The following is a 15,927-nucleotide window of genomic DNA, read 5'->3' on the forward strand; positions in this document are numbered from 1 at the left end:
ACTCGAAAATTGAAGGATGGCACATTCTAATTTGTAACTCAAAAATCATCAAAATGTCACTTAGCATGTTTTACACCCGAACCCTTCAATTGTTATACTACTGTAAAAACAGTGCCCAAGTGATGTATAGATACAGGGTTTCTATAAATTAGTTATACAAAAGTAACCGTTAATTGTGTAGAAAGTGTATGTGTAACAGAAATGGTCTATATATCAATGAATACAGCATATCTTCAAGTTTATTGTCTCACGTTGTTAGTTTCAGACGTTGCTGGGAAGAGGGGGAACAAACACACGTTCTTTAATGTAACCCCAGATAGAGGAATCCATGGTTCCAATCAGGCGAACGAGGTGGCCACGGAATCGTTCCACCACGGCCAATCCAAGTCGGTACTTGTGTAAGATAAACAAACGCTCACGCCTCCAGTGGCGGCGTCTGAAACTAACGTGCGACAATAAACTTGAAGATATGCTGTATTCATTGATGTATAAACAATTTCTGTTACGTATACACTTTCTTCACAATTAACGGTTACTTTTGTATAACTAATTTATAGAAACCCTGTATTATGTGCGACGTCAACATATTGTATTTTGTAATGTACATTTGCCAATATCCCTCAGGGGTACTTACGGTGTGAAAAGTTCTCAATAAACTCAATAAAGTAATCAGGGGAAGCAGGTTCGTCTCCATTATAAGACATGAATCTTGGCCGCGACTGAATCAAAAGAAGTGCACTTACCGAGCACTTAAAGAGCACTTACCGAGTGCAGTTTCCTCGCTGCGTCGTGGATGGCGACGATGTGGGTGATCTCAAACCTGTCCAGCTGAGCGGCGTCCTTCGAGTCCCGGTAGTTTCCGATGTAGAGTCCGGGCAGGACCTGGGAAGACAAGATGGAAAGAGGCTCTTTAAGAAGGAGCAATGCGTAGAATTGCAGGGGCAACAAATTCACACACAATACAGCCTGTGGAACAACACCGCACGTAACGGTAGCTCCTACTGGACGGATCAAAGCCGTGAGCGCTGCTGCAAACGGCAGTCTCGTTGCCGCCTCCATGCAATCCCTTTCCCTCTCACGCGTTCGTTGATCGAGCCCTGTCGAGTCATCACTTGTGCGGCCTTGTTATCGTTCGCTCGCTGCACGAATCCTAAGACACCTAAGATGTGACAGAGTTTTGCACAGTGCGAGTCACTAGACGCGGGAAAATTATTTTATAGTTGGAAACACTGATTTCTTGTGTAAAGCGCAATCACACATTTACCTGCCTTCGTTATCTTCTCGCTTTATATACCGTACAAAGGAAGGAAACTTCCTCAGCTCCACATTTGTTCGTGGCAGCAAGTGTGAAGTCATAGCCTGTACTGTCTCCCTTGCGGTAAAGAAGAGCCAGTGTTGCAAAGAGCCTTATATCACCAGTCTCCAGGTATTGAAATGTATTGCACACGCAACAGCACTGCGTGAATCCAGTTCTAAACAATTTATAGATTTTTCGGGAGAGGCAGCGTTTACGTAGTCCCTCTTGAGAATTCATCAATTTAAATTTTCGTAAATGACCAACCCTCAAACTGTTAAAGTAACGAAGGTCTGAAGCTCCCAGTGGAAGCGACAACTTCAGAAGCCGCTCGGCACCCCAGAACACGCACGTAAATCCACATTCGTGTGGCCTCTCTAGATTTCAAAGTTAGGAAACTACTCCCCAAACGTACGTGAATTCTAATCTCAAAGACACAACACACCGTTGAATAGCAAACTGCGGTTCAGATAAAAAAACAGATGTCGCTACTCTTGATATTCACCTCTCGGCTGCAAGATTCCTCTGTTAATGTTGCGATTGTAACTATTTGGAGCCATGAGTTGAAGAGAAATTCTACACTTTATCTGCAAACCAATTGAGTATTTCTATGTTTTCCTTCGACTATTCTCATGTTCGTGAAATGAACGTCTCGCAGATTTACTCGTATTTCTCTCTCAGTAATTTATTGGATGGTAAACTCATAATAGCAGGGGACTCCAAACAACTCTCACAACATGACAAATGACCAGACTAATAAAATCTAAGGCATAATCCGTGACAGGACTGAAACTCTTCAATTAAAACCCGCCACGATAGATGACAATGACATGGCATATTTCTATCATTATTTTTGTATTGGGTGGTAGGAGATTAGTCGCTGATTATTTATAAACTCTGAAGTGTTGCTATTTGTAACTTTTTTATGAAACGCACACAAATCAAAACACAAATACCATTCCTTCTGCCCATTGCACAGTGGGCCAGAATTCTGAAATTGGGATCAAAAATCATAATTAGTGAATAGAGATACTTCAGGCCATCAGTATTTCTAATAAAATTATATAATACATATAAAAAACATAAAATTTTTCAAATTCTGTAGTTATCCACAAGATAGCAGTGCAAAATAATAAAGTAACATGTGTACAAAGAATGCCCTGTGCTCATGTACTGAAAAAAGCCCTGCAATTTGCAACATCACATAAGCTCGGTTAATTCCTGTGCTTGTTGATATGGAAACACTACCAAATGTAGTCCTCAACAAAACAAAAGTGTGTTGTCTTGCCATCATTAGAGGTGCCACTGCCATCTTGTTTAGGCTTGTCAACGACAATGCCCGAAGCGTTTGAATTTCTCCTGGACGTTCAGTTTTCGAGCTTTCATTTTTTGCTGTCTTCACGAGACTGCCCCTCTTGAATTCGATTCGATACGACATGTCAAGGAAGAATTCAAGAATCAAATCCACGCGCGTTGGACTGATAGTCAGAACGGATTATTTTCCGCTCTTTGAGTGATCTTGTCAAATTTATTTTAATTTCTGTCGGCCAAGCGTTACAAATGAAACCCACGTCATGATTTTCCGCTCGCTTTGTTGCAAACTAAGGCCTGAAAAGACTGTCAGATCTTCCCGAATAACAGATGAGAGGTGTTGTAGGACTGAGATGCTGTATCTTGTCTCCAATGTATTCAGATTCTGCTATGTTTACGTTAAATACTGCTTTTTAATGCAATTCTATTTCAATGCAGGCTTATTTAGTAGTGTGAAGCCATGAAAAACTCAATATGCTGACCAAGGCAGAAATTTATTTTATTAAAAAACATAAACTAAACGTAACGTTTAAACCTTTTAGCAAGGTCTTCTTCAGACTCTGCACCAAGTACAAATGTAACAAGGTACAAGAACAGGACGATATATATACACAAACATTACTCCCCTCCAGACTATTAGAAAGTTGTTCTGGAACATTCTAGCAGGTGGCTTTCCCTTGTCAACTGTACTTTCACCTGAAAGTGAATGTGGTTGGACTCTTTTTCTCACGCTCTATTCTTCATCCTTCTTCTCTCCTCTTTCTCTCTTGTCCTTTCCACTCTTTCTAACACCTTCTTCCATTCTTTGTTTATCATCAGTCCCCCATTCCAGTTCATTGTGTCTTCTTCACCTTTCTTCTCTATTTCCTTGGCCTCTTTCCATTTTCTCACTAGCATTCTTTTCTCCCTTCCTATATGCTTAGCCTCATCCCACTCTATGTCTAACGTTACGTTTAGTTTATGTTTTATAATAAAATAAATTTCTGCCTTGGTCAGCATATTGAGTTTTTCATATCATGGAAACAAGGCTTAATGGTGTTATAATGTGAAGCCATGTGCAACTGATATTCTTTTCCCATTTCGTAACTGCGAATAACCACGAGTTGGCAACCAGTTTTCTCTTGGTTGCATTTATAAGACCCATTGAATCATTCGGCATAAACACCTTCACCCCACAATTTTTGAAAGTCAAATGAAAGAAACACACATCATTGTAACTCAGCTGAAAACAGCAGCTTATGAACATGCTTGTATAACAATGTCCACAATTCAGTAAATCAATTCATACTCTACCCACAGAAAGTACATACCTTAACGATATGTGCTACAGAAGCCCACACAGATAATGTTCTGATAATTCAACACCAGTCTCAATAGAAAAAATTGTGCGAGACATCTGTGAAATGGCATTTAACAAATGCATGGGTTTTGCCCAACTTAAATCCTCATTTACGTTAACACCTGGATGGAACGTTTTGCGTTTTGAGGCAGCCCCATCATAGTTTAAAGGCTATGCTTTCAAGTAGGAAGTTCGATTTTGGTCCCCTTTTAAGAATTCTGGCCCACTGTGCATTGCAAGAATCAGATGCTAGATAGATGCCCTGGGTATTACTTATCTGATCCACACAATATGAACCTACAATTAACATTTTGAGTTTAACAATACCAATGTTACAACTGTGTTCACAGGCTATCCTAATGGAAGTTTTAATGTAGCTTTTAAATATCTAGCTTTGCATCCTAAAAAATCGATAATTGAAACTAAATATGTCTGGTGTTGATATAATAAAAATAGGTGGTAACCTTCTGTAAAAGGCCTATTATGTTTTATATAGAGTGGGCATTGAAATATTATGTAATGAACATCATCTGGATTGAATTTAGTTTATTTTTAAATGCATGCACAGGAGTAGAACCAAAAGGTTTCCTAGGCTTGCTAAACGTGAAAATTACCATTTAATACACTTGTTTGCAATAGCTTTATAAAAGTAAGTTTTGGTATTTTAAAGTCTTGCAATTTGTATAAGTTTACTCCTCGGCATTTGCAACAATGGTCAACAATACAAATCTGTTGCCATGTTGTCACCATGCGACTACCACTGGTGGCCAAGGCCGTGTTCTTCAGACTGCTGCAGTTTGTAGTGCTCGGGTTATGGATAGGATCGCCTGGCAGTATGAAAGACTCGCTCCGGGCTTCTGGGGAGAGGCAGAGGACTGCGACGCTCTGTACGTGGTGAGGTCGTCCGCCGTCGCACTGTCCGTGGTGGGATGCCTCGTCGTCTCCTGCTTCCTGCTGCTCGAGCATCCGTGCCGGAGGCTGACCTACTCCTCCCAGGACGTGGACCGGCTCATCGACCGCTACGTGAAGACCAGCCTGCTGGAAGATGATTCCGACGGCTGCAGCGACGCGTCTTCGTCCGGTTCCGTCCCCGCGCCGCAGGACGAGGAGCCCGTTCGTGCTTCGGAGGACGCCGGTGGTTCTTTGGAACCTGCGCCGACGATCGGCGAAGAGAAGTCCGTCGTGACTCTGCACAGAAGTCCCTCGTCGCTTTCCATCGCCAGCAGTACCTCCTCTACCGCTCTGTCCTTCGCGAGGAAGGACAAACCACCCGGCCTTCCGATCGCCCCTCGCTCGGGAAAGCCTCGGATACCGCTGGGAAGGCGTCTGAAGAGGGCGCCGCAGCAGGAGGTTGGCCTCGGCGGGAGTTCCTCACCCGAAGACTTGTCGGACGAGGAACCCAGCTCCGGCACGAGGCTGCACCTCTCGTCGTCCGACATGGTGGAAGTCCTCAAGATCGTAGATTGGCCCAACGACGCTCCGAGCAGCGACACCTTGAGCGAGATTTCCGACAGCAGCGCCTCGCCGGCGGAATCCGCAAACGCCGAGAGCGACGGTCACGCGGAACCTCACGACGGCTCCCGAACCGAAACCGGAGATCGTTCCGGAAGGAAAAGGAAGCACAAATCCCGCCTTCGAGATTCCGGATTCCTGGAACTTTACGATCTCTCCCAGAAGGATGCGAAGAGGAAAGATCAGAAACGGGAAAGGGACGTGAAGGTTGAGCTCGGAGCTGGCGAGAACACCGGCGATTCGGGTTTGACGGTCGCCGAAAAAGTCCGGTTGCTTGAAGAGCGCTCCGTGAAGGGCGAGGGCGCCGAGAGAGCGACGGCAGAAATCAGTTGTCGGAAATCGAGGTCAACACGTAATCTGCTGCTTTCAAATGGCATTGGAGACGTATAGCCATGCTTTACTTTTTAATTTTATCTTCTTGTTTTGGATGTACTTTGCCTTGAAGTTTTACATGAGTTTTTTTCCTTTGTTGGAGACCTTTGGCTTTCCATAGTGAACGTAAGAAAAATATTAAAGATGGTTTTAGACAAAACTTCTATTATTTTCGGGATAATTCTCTAGTTTTGGGTTTTGCTTTCTCTTTGATTTGAATTTGGTCATTTAGTGTTGTTTTTATTCCACTTTTGACTAATCGCGACGATAAGGATGAATGATGATGAAATTGGCCCCGCCTAAAGTCCAGGTGTTGGTGTCAGGCTGGCGCAAGAATGACGTTCACCAAGTGTTCAAGTTCAGCAGTCTGTCTGCTGCTTTAAATGTTAATTTGATTAGTTAGCACGCACCACGTGATCATAAACCACACCGCTCCAGAACGCAGTGCAAACGGTGCAGAACCAAATACACTACTTGACACCAAATGAAGAAGTAGGCGCCTTGGTGTTGCACCTCGTAACCAACTAGAGTCAAAAAGTGCAGGGAACAGATGGGGCTAACGATGACACTCGCGAGGAACACCCATGTCCATGTCTCGATTCGAACTCGGGACCCCTGGCGTCTTAGCGCACTGTACTAACCACTCCGCCGCAGAGGCCGTGTTTGCCTTTTCATTTCCGCAACCTGCTTCTAGTTCACGCACGGATTTTTGGATTTTACGGGAGGCGGGGGACCACTAGGAAGGCTGGAATGAGGCCACATGCTCTGTACACTGAACTCGGGCTGCCGACCGAATCGTGCAACTAATTCGATTTCTCCTGGCGTATGGAACTGGGTCCACGTTTTACGGAAGTTGAAAATGCCGGTACAACTACGTTCCGAAAGAAGCGGTTGCTCGGTGATTGATCTGGCTGCGGTTGCTAGATCTTCCGTGCCTGGACTTGAGGCAAAAGGTTGCCCCATCGCTCATTCCACTTACCCCGTTCAACTCTATTCGTTGCACACGCTGTGCGATTACGGGTCACTAACCTTTACTGAACGAAAAATGTGGATTTAAACCTTACACTAGTCAAATAAGTCACATACCGCTCAGTTGGCAACTCAGACAAAATAAGAATGAACAGCAAGTTATCAGTATTACCAACGTTTAGTGAGCAGCAGTATATCTTTCTTTAAAAAAAAAGCTTAACGATATAATGTGCATTCTTTATACATAACTATGCCACGGCTCTAAATTTATCCGAACTGAGCTGGAACTCTATATGTATGATATATTAAACATATTGTATCGAGTGCACTCCGGTCCCCGAAATGACGTGTCAATCATACCCCGGCACGGGGCCAAACGTCGTTATGTGTACGGGAAACCGGTCGTGACTCACGGTCCAGTTATCAAGTTCGGTACTGAGACGGTCGTTTATTGTCATACTATTGCGAGGCGGAGACTAATACCTTGAAATGTTACACTGTTTTGTTTACCTTTGATATGTAGATTCGAACATTCATAAAACACTAATAGCATAATATCTGGTACCTGAAAAAACGTCAAATAACAACACTGACGAACGGTAAAAAAGTGAATATATATTGTAACAACAAAGAAATATTGCAATCAACAACTGTTTACAAAGCCTCCTCAAACGCTCACTCATTCACTCTCTCTCTCTTTCACACACATGAGGTATTTTTACATGTGAAGTATGGATACAAATCATGGATCTCATTAACATATCATTCCTTTTAATTTTTAAACCTTTATGTGAATTTAGGGCATTTGTCTGCCAGCTCCTGTGCTCTTTAAAATTAACTTAAGATGCCAGCCCTCGGAAAGCGGTTAACTAAGACAATTGGGTCGGCGTGGTTAAATCTTTCGTTCGAATGAACGTATGCATCGAGTCGACATTATACAAGTTTCTCGGACGGGGGTCTTACACACAAGCCTCTCTCGTCCAATGAGAACAACTACTCAATTACATAGTGATGCAAAAACTTAATTGGCTCCAGCTGCCGGAATACACAAATCAATCGTCGGCGCGAGCAAAAATTACCTTAAAAACCACTATGCAACAAATACTACTATTTCACGCACACGACCTTGCAATAAAAACAACTACGCTTTCCACAATTAAAAAGGACTCATCAGTCAACTATCGACAAATTAAATGGCGCGACGGGGCGGTCGGTTACACAAGAAATGGAGCACACTTTGACAATTTATACTAAATATTAAGGAAATGAAATGGAGCTTCTAACCCTGAATGCAGACAATTAAATTAGAACATCTGAACATGAAATTACCCTTTTTTATAACAATACCAAAACAATTTTTAGGCGCGAAAGTTAGGTTTGGGTTTTCCTGAGTAACTTTGCGAATAAGTGAGACTTCGGCGTTAACTGTACGGTGTTGATACTAACGACGCACGTTTACATGTACATGAGACCCTCTGAAGTATACTGTACCAGACTCTGCTACATGACGTGGTCATTCATCTCTCCTGGACGCGGGACTTGCACACGGTTCCTTTGTGGCGAAATTGTCCTCCGAGGTCGATCGCGACGAAGAATAATTGCGACGATATGGTGTACTTGCACCTCCTCAGAACTTCGGGCGTTCCTCTTGTCAGTAGCGTCGGGTGTACGTGGTCACGCGTCGGTTCGGAATCTCTCTGGTGGCGGGCTTCGATTCGGCGTCGTTCTGGAAGCGTCGTTCTGGAGTCGTCCTTCAATCTCTCTCTCCGGAGACGTCCTTCGGGCTTTGGTTGGGACGTCGATCTGACAGCGTCCTTCGGGCTTTGGTTGGGACGTCGATCTGACAGCGTCCTTCGGGCTTTGGGCAGTGTTTGGTTTCGGCGTCGTCTGACTGGCTTCGGCGTCGTTGCAGGCGTCAGGAGGAGCGACGGCCTCCCTTCTCAATCTTCTTTAGCCCTCCATCCTTATGTAGTCCACGCTTGGCAAAAACAAATCACCGCGTAATCTTCTCCAAAATAAGGCGCACACTGGTAACTCTCTATCTCCGATTCGTTCACGGTACGTAAGGAAACAAAGTTCACGGACACAAAACAATGATCACGCGAGAGTGTAGCGCGGAGATGCTCTCTCTGTGAAATCCGGGTAAAAACTGTGTCTGGAATCATAGCACTGCCTATATATAAGAGATTCGAATTCTTCCGTTGAAAATGACGCTCAAGTGGCTTGGCTTCTGTTTCAGAGGGATGGAAATGACCTCTCTCCATTGTCTTGAAACGCGGTCAGCGACGCGTCCTGGATCCTTGCAGGCTTGAGCTCCAGCTGATCTCTCTGGTCATCCGTGAACATGGGTTCGAACGCCCGCTGCGACTCGAGCCCGGTAGCGGCGAAAATAATCTTTCCTTATCTCCGCGTTGGTGCAAATATGTCCTGTTCTAAGCGGCGGCTGTCACTCAAGAAAAACCCGTCCCCAGCTTCCGACGTCTGGCTCGGATACAAGTTTATTCACAAAATAAATCAAACCTCACACTTTCATGTTTGTGCATAAAATGAATCAATAAACAAAAAATAATTTATATCGAACTGCGTTTCACATGTCACTAGATACCGTGACATTATAATATGGGTTACATGTCCAGTACGTAGGCCTCGTTGCCTTGTAATCAAGGAGACCCGGGGTTCGATACTCGGTGGAGGCACATAGTGGTTCGGATCCCACTTTAATCTGTAGGTCCAGTCCCGATTAGCCTTACTGTGCACAAAGTGGACTTAAAACATCAAACCAAAAAAATCCAGTACGTAGGAAATAATTATCACTTGTTGGGATGTGTCGTTCATAACTAGCGGATGGGTGGTTCTAGAAAGGGGGGTAACGCCCTCTTCAAATCGCACCCGATCTGGATATATAGAATATATCATCATCAACAAATTTTATTGGACTTACAGTTTGCATCTGGCTGTTTACGCCAAGCATACATTTTGAGTACATATCAGCTTGACTCAAAAATGTAAGTAAAATATATCCAATTCGAATATCTGGCACGTACAACAATGAAGTAATATTTATGAGAAATTACATTAATTTTTAATAATGTTTTGCCTAAAGTCTTTCGTTTTTCTGCGTGAATTGGACATTCCAAAATAATGTGATGAGCATCACCCCTCAAATTACCACCTAACCTAACCAATAATTCTCAGATAAGCTCCAATGAGGATTCAGATAGTTGTGTCAATGACAGATACTGAGTACTCATTGGGTGACGATAGATGGCACTACCTAAATACATTTAATTCTTTCGTAGGTAATAACGTAAGCCAATTTTATGCCTTTCACTTGACAAACTTTTTCTAGTAAAACATACAATAAACATACTCACAGTAAAGAGTGGTAAAGTGCGAGATGGTTTACTTACAGTCTGATGGAAGCGTCACTAACCTACGTATCATTTCGCTTAAAACAACATGAATAAGAACAAACTAGGTACAGTCAACAGGAATACAGAATAGTATGTTTATTACCTTGTAATGTACTGCAAATATTGTTATATGTAGGCTTACCATACACCCAGGATTAGCCCGGACAGTCATGTTTTTTTAGTGCTGTCCAGGATTGCAAAATGTCTGGGGCTTTGACAATCTGAACATGGAAATAGCCACCGGTATTGAATATTCATATAATATTGAATTTTATGATGTTATTATAACAAACAAGCCATTTCTGTAAATTCATTTGTTGTTTTAAGTCCACTTTATGCACATTAAGGCTAATCGGGACTGAACCTACATTTTAAAGTGATTCCGAAGCACTATGTGCCTCAACTGGGAATCGAACCCAGGACATCTTGATTACATCATATGTAGTGAAAAGCACAACTGAGTTAACTAACCTAGAACAGAGAGGTTACCTAAACATCAGAAAATGTATTATTCAATTAAAAACTTGCAAATTAATTGATTGATTTTAGAAAATAATGTTAATATTCTTTCTTGTACAATTTATAGTTTAACGTTCCAATAAAATGTTAAGGCTTTTAAGCAATTTCAATTTATATTTGTAAAAAAAACAACAACTGGAATTCAGCAGTAACGAGTTGATGGCGAATATGTCCTGGGTTGAACTCAAAATAATATAGTAAGCCTAGTTATATATTACACTTGTCTTTTAAATGTTTTCTTCTATTCTATCTACATTTTCTATGGTTTTAAAAATGAACATTTCGCTTCATAATATGGCGAAGATATAAATGCATTAGCTCATCTATCTGCACAGCTCTCCTAATGTCGTGGTTCTTTAGATACTCATATCGTTGTGCCCAAAACCAATATTTTCGTTGACCGAGTTGACGAAACTCCTTGCGATGTCATCCAACGCCGAATTTTATGAGAAGTGACATTGAAGATAATCCCATCAGAGCTGCATTTGTGCTCGTGTTTCCAAGACTCGCCGAAGTGGCGCTGCAGTCTTCCTTCCCCGGCCGCTTCCAAGTTGGCTGGAAGGCAATGTTGCGTATTACTTAAGGATTCAATACGTAGAAGGACAATTTTGAGTTATTTGCTGGCTTCATGTTTATCTTCTTTAAAATTATTTTTAAATTCTATTTTATACTTAGATGAGCTACCCTAGACGAGACAGCCGACGTCCGCAGCGGAGTGGTTAGCGTAGCTATAACGAATTCCGGCCTGGATATGGGTGTTCTATGACAGTGTCCCTTCATCAATTTAAACAATATATCTTAGTAATTTAAATGCCATAGCATTTTAATACACAGTAAATACATTTCGAGCCGAACTTCGCGACTCACCAAACACCCCTTCAGGACCCAGCAGTGGGTCGCGCCCCATAGGTTGAGAAACACTGCTCTAGAAGCAAAGTGAAATTTTAAACTTTTTCTCCATCATTGTCTGGATATAATAGGGAAATGTTATTCTCATGGGATGGAAACACTGATTTAATACGAATCTTTGCTGTGAAAGTAAAGTGGAATTTTCGGTTCGTAAGAAAACCGACTCCCTCTTTTGATCCGCTACCCCTGAGGCCGAAACGGGGCCATTGATTAGTCGAAGGGAGAGGAACAGGGGAGGGAAAGCTTGTCGGAGCCTGCAAAGTTAAAGGGTTCAATAAGGTTTATTATTCGAGAACCGAGAGCTCTCTGGTTTCGAAGCTGCGAACTAATTTGATTCTAAGCAACCAACGCTCCCGCAAAAAACAGAGCGTGGTTCATTTTAGCATCGAGATTGAAAATTATTTTCAAAGTAGCATTTCATCGTGTACTTTAAAGCGCTTACTTATTCAAGAGTAATAATCAGCCCTTTATATATGCATCGAGCAATTATGGCTATGAGCCATGGATGCAAATTCTTCTTACTAACATCTATATTACTCCTAATGTCTGCAGGCTTCAACCAAAGTGGAAAATACAGGGAGAGTCTGTAACTTCGTAACAGGTTAACAGTCTCGAAATAGATAATGCATTTCACAGATTACACTGATGTTTCGAGGAAAGTATGCATGTATTCTAACAACTTGCCTTCAGAAATGACTCATTTTTGTCATCAGCACCACATTCATTTAAAAATTCGAAATGTAGCCATATTCAGCATTTTAGTTACCCCTATTCAAAACACACAAAGACACCACGATGACGTATACATTTGGAACGGACATTAATCAGTACTGGGAATAATTTCATGTTTTTAATACAACTGTATTATATACCCTTATATACCTTGGATTTAGATTATAATCTAACAGTGATAATCTGATAATTATCAGACTTGTACAGTGGGATCCATGAGTATTACCATGCAAATTGTCCATGACTATTTTCATTAATTTTTCTCTTCCATCCTATGTGTTTTTAAGCGATGGATTTTTATGTATGCTGGTGCAGAAGTTGTCAACAGCTTGTTTTGAGTTTTCTTTTAATTCTTGAAGCTCTTATTGAGTCAAATAAATTGCATGAATATGGTGATGGACAATTTGCACGGTAATACTCATGGATCCCACTTACTTCGATTTAATCACCATCATATGCATTGGACAGATTTACATTTGGCTGTTTGTGCCCAGCGTAAAATTTGATTATACTTTCTGCTCTATTTACATTGATAGAATGGATTTATTTTTCTTTTATTTTCTGGCACGTTTGGCTAATTGCCAAGATAATGATTAATGGTGATAAAATGAAGCTAATGAGACTAGAATCAGAAACACACAGCACAATCCCCCACAGAATATTATACTGGCTGTGCATACAGTTCGTTAGTCTGTAAATGCAATCCAGGGTGTACAGTGGGATCCATGAGTATTACCGTGCAACTTGTCCATCACCCTGTTCGTGCACTTTATTTGACCCAATAAGAGCTTCAAGAATCAAAAGAAAACTCAAAACAAGCTGTTAACAACTTCTGCACCAGCATACATAATAATCCATTGCTTAAAAACGCATAGGATGTAATAGAAATATTAATGAAAATAGTCATGGACAATTTGCACTGTAATACTCATAGATCCCACTGTACGTATTCGTGGAAGAGAAGTTAACTTCCTAAAAGGCCACTCCTTACACCCCCCTTAAGTTAGTTACACAAATTTCACATGTATTCATAAATAACATATTTATATAAGCACATTCATTCATTCACCATACAGACACATCCTTGAATAAATTCATTCTAAATTCTTTGACGAGTGAACCCCATACAGGTGGGTTCATCACAAGTATTGTTTGACTATTGGTTTAAGAGAAATGACATCAAATATGTGTGCGTGTATGCTAAACCATGAATACGAGTTCACTCGATCCGCTGCAGACTCTTAGTAGGAAAACAAGCAATAACATAAATAGTGAAAAATAGTATTCTTAATATTTAAATATAGTGAGTCCAATATAGTGAGAAAATTACGGTTGCGTTTCCTGTTGACATAGAACTATTATTCTATTGATCTATTTGCCCTAATTCCATGCATGCTAGGTACATCAATTGTTTCGTTCCATATCACTTTCAATCAGCCACCCCTTCCCCCCTTCGGCGTCACATTGATCCGATGTGTTCCGCCATGTCATGCGACTCTACACCCGAGAAATTTGATCCCCGAATCCTTCGAAAAATCTTGGCATATCTCAGTTAGTGACACAGAGGACATGCTTAATATTCATTGAACGACGTCATTCAATCCCATAGATGATGGGGGAGGGGGGATATATTCGCGAGAAGTCGGAAGAGAAAATTCAATTTCTTCTTGTCGACAGCGTCGATTCTGTTGACTTAACATTGTGATTGCGGCGGTCACGGTGTATAAAATCTATTAGCAGGGAGCTGAAGTGTTCGCAATCGTGATAGCATTGAAAAACGTTGACTCTTTCAGAATTGACTTTAAGTGGATAAAATTATATGCTCAAACTAACTTTTTGTGCACAGTTAGTCGTGAAATAACTCGAAGTTTGCATTTTGCGCGATTTTATAATGTTTCTCGCGAAATTGACCACTTTTTATACCTTGGTAGTGACCAATGTCAACTAAATTGTAGTTTTTTTTTTATTTTACATTCAGGTATTTTTTCCCCTCATTTTTGATGTAAGGTTAAATTTGTAATATTTTTGTGCACAAGACCGGGTTTAGTACTTTTTCAGGGGATTTTTACAAGATAAGATTTTTACCTGAAGAGATTTAATTTTGGCGTCCCCTACTTTCTACCCTGGTCACCCTATACTTTCCACTTTCCTCCAAATAAATGACCATCTAAAGCCCGCATCACACGGAACTGGATTTCTAATAGGTGTGCCCTAGTTGGCGCTGGACTGACTACCAATTTGCTAGTTTTCGCCTCACACGATACTTATCAGCGTACTTGTCGATAGACTTTTGTTCCCATACGAGGGAAGTTGTAATGGCGGCCGCGTGAGATGTAAACAATGTATCACTTCATATTTTTAAAAGCCGGTAACTATTCAACCGAGAGAAATAACGTTTCGTATAAAACGTTATTAGGTACAAAACAATGGCACTGCTTAAATACATACTTTACAACGTTTACTGTACACGGATGGAAGAATATTTTAGTTGTTTCAAATGTAAACACCGTGCACTCGGCATAGATGGTGTAACTCAACACGCCTTTCGTGCTGTATACGTTATACATTGCTGGAGTAACACTCGTAAACCACAGACAAAAGCGCTCCTTTGCACAGTCACAGATTATCTTCACATGACGAAACTTTGCTCTGATTGGCTGTTCCACAGAATCCAGTCGAGGAAAGCAAGTAGCAATTAGAACATGTCCTATTCCTCCAAACCAGTCAAGCAGTCAGCCAGAAGTTAGTTCAGCGCCAACTGGGGCATTCCTACTAGAAATCCAGTTCTGTGTGATAGGGGCTTTATTTATTTAAGGTTTTAATGACGAAAAAATAATAGCCTTATTTTTTAAATACTTTAAGTGTTACCTTTATTGTAGGTATGTGCTACATGATTTTGCAATGCACTTATTATGATATGCAGCAGTAACTTCAATTAAATTAATTGAAGAGTGTGCAGGGGACACAAATATGAGGTTTAGCCCTACAAACCAAGCCTCACTACGTTAAAACCAGTGAGGACAACCTTGGTACAATTACCGAGTGATTAATTTCGTGTTGAATTATTGTATTTATGCTGTACATCTTATTTTTTAACTCTCGCGAAGAAAGGGACGAAAAGAAAATAAACCCGGTTGCTCACTCCAGACCTTTTCCGCGCTTGAAATATTGACGATACTTCTTCAACTGCTGCAGAGCGTGGCAAAATGTGGAATTCTCTAAACAAGACAAATGATCATCGTTGCTGGGGGAAGAAATTAATGACGCCTCGCTTTCCCTTGGGTGATGGAAAGGGACATTCAGAATGCTGTTAAGAAAATGGATTTTCTTTCCTGACGGCGGAGAAAAACCTCCTGGATCTCTTACTCTGCATCTTCTCTCCTCTCCTTCCTTGTGAAATATATGTCTATGTTTTCTTGCTTCATTCCCAACGTCCTGTCCGTTATGGGTTGGTTCAGCGCATTATCCACTTCCAGCTCAAAAAGTTGTTCCAGTTACAGTTCAAGTTCCCTAAGAGGACCTAATCCGAGTCCCTTGTGGGTACCTGATGGCAAGAG

The 15,927-nt window shown here is 41.4% G+C and overlaps 2 protein-coding genes across 2 annotated transcripts in view; one reads left to right on the plus strand and one right to left on the minus strand.

Annotated features, from left to right (window-relative positions):
• The window catches only part of LOC146004659 (transmembrane protein 42), a 165,732-nt gene that overhangs the window by 50,534 nt on the left and 99,271 nt on the right, over positions 1 to 15,927 (plus strand). The gene's annotated exons all lie outside the window — the stretch shown is intronic.
• The window catches only part of LOC146004997 (dual specificity protein phosphatase 22-like), a 103,081-nt gene that overhangs the window by 21,324 nt on the left and 65,830 nt on the right, over positions 1 to 15,927 (minus strand). Inside the window, exon 2 of the mRNA XM_083144103.1 lies at positions 766 to 882. Within this exon, the coding sequence (XP_083000229.1) occupies positions 766 to 882 (117 nt within the window). The remainder of the gene's footprint in view (positions 1 to 765; positions 883 to 15,927) is intronic.

This window comes from Lepisma saccharinum, chromosome 22 (genome assembly GCF_977018435.1).
Source record: "Lepisma saccharinum chromosome 22, izLepSacc3.1, whole genome shotgun sequence".
Lineage (NCBI taxonomy): Eukaryota > Metazoa > Arthropoda > Insecta > Zygentoma > Lepismatidae > Lepisma > Lepisma saccharinum.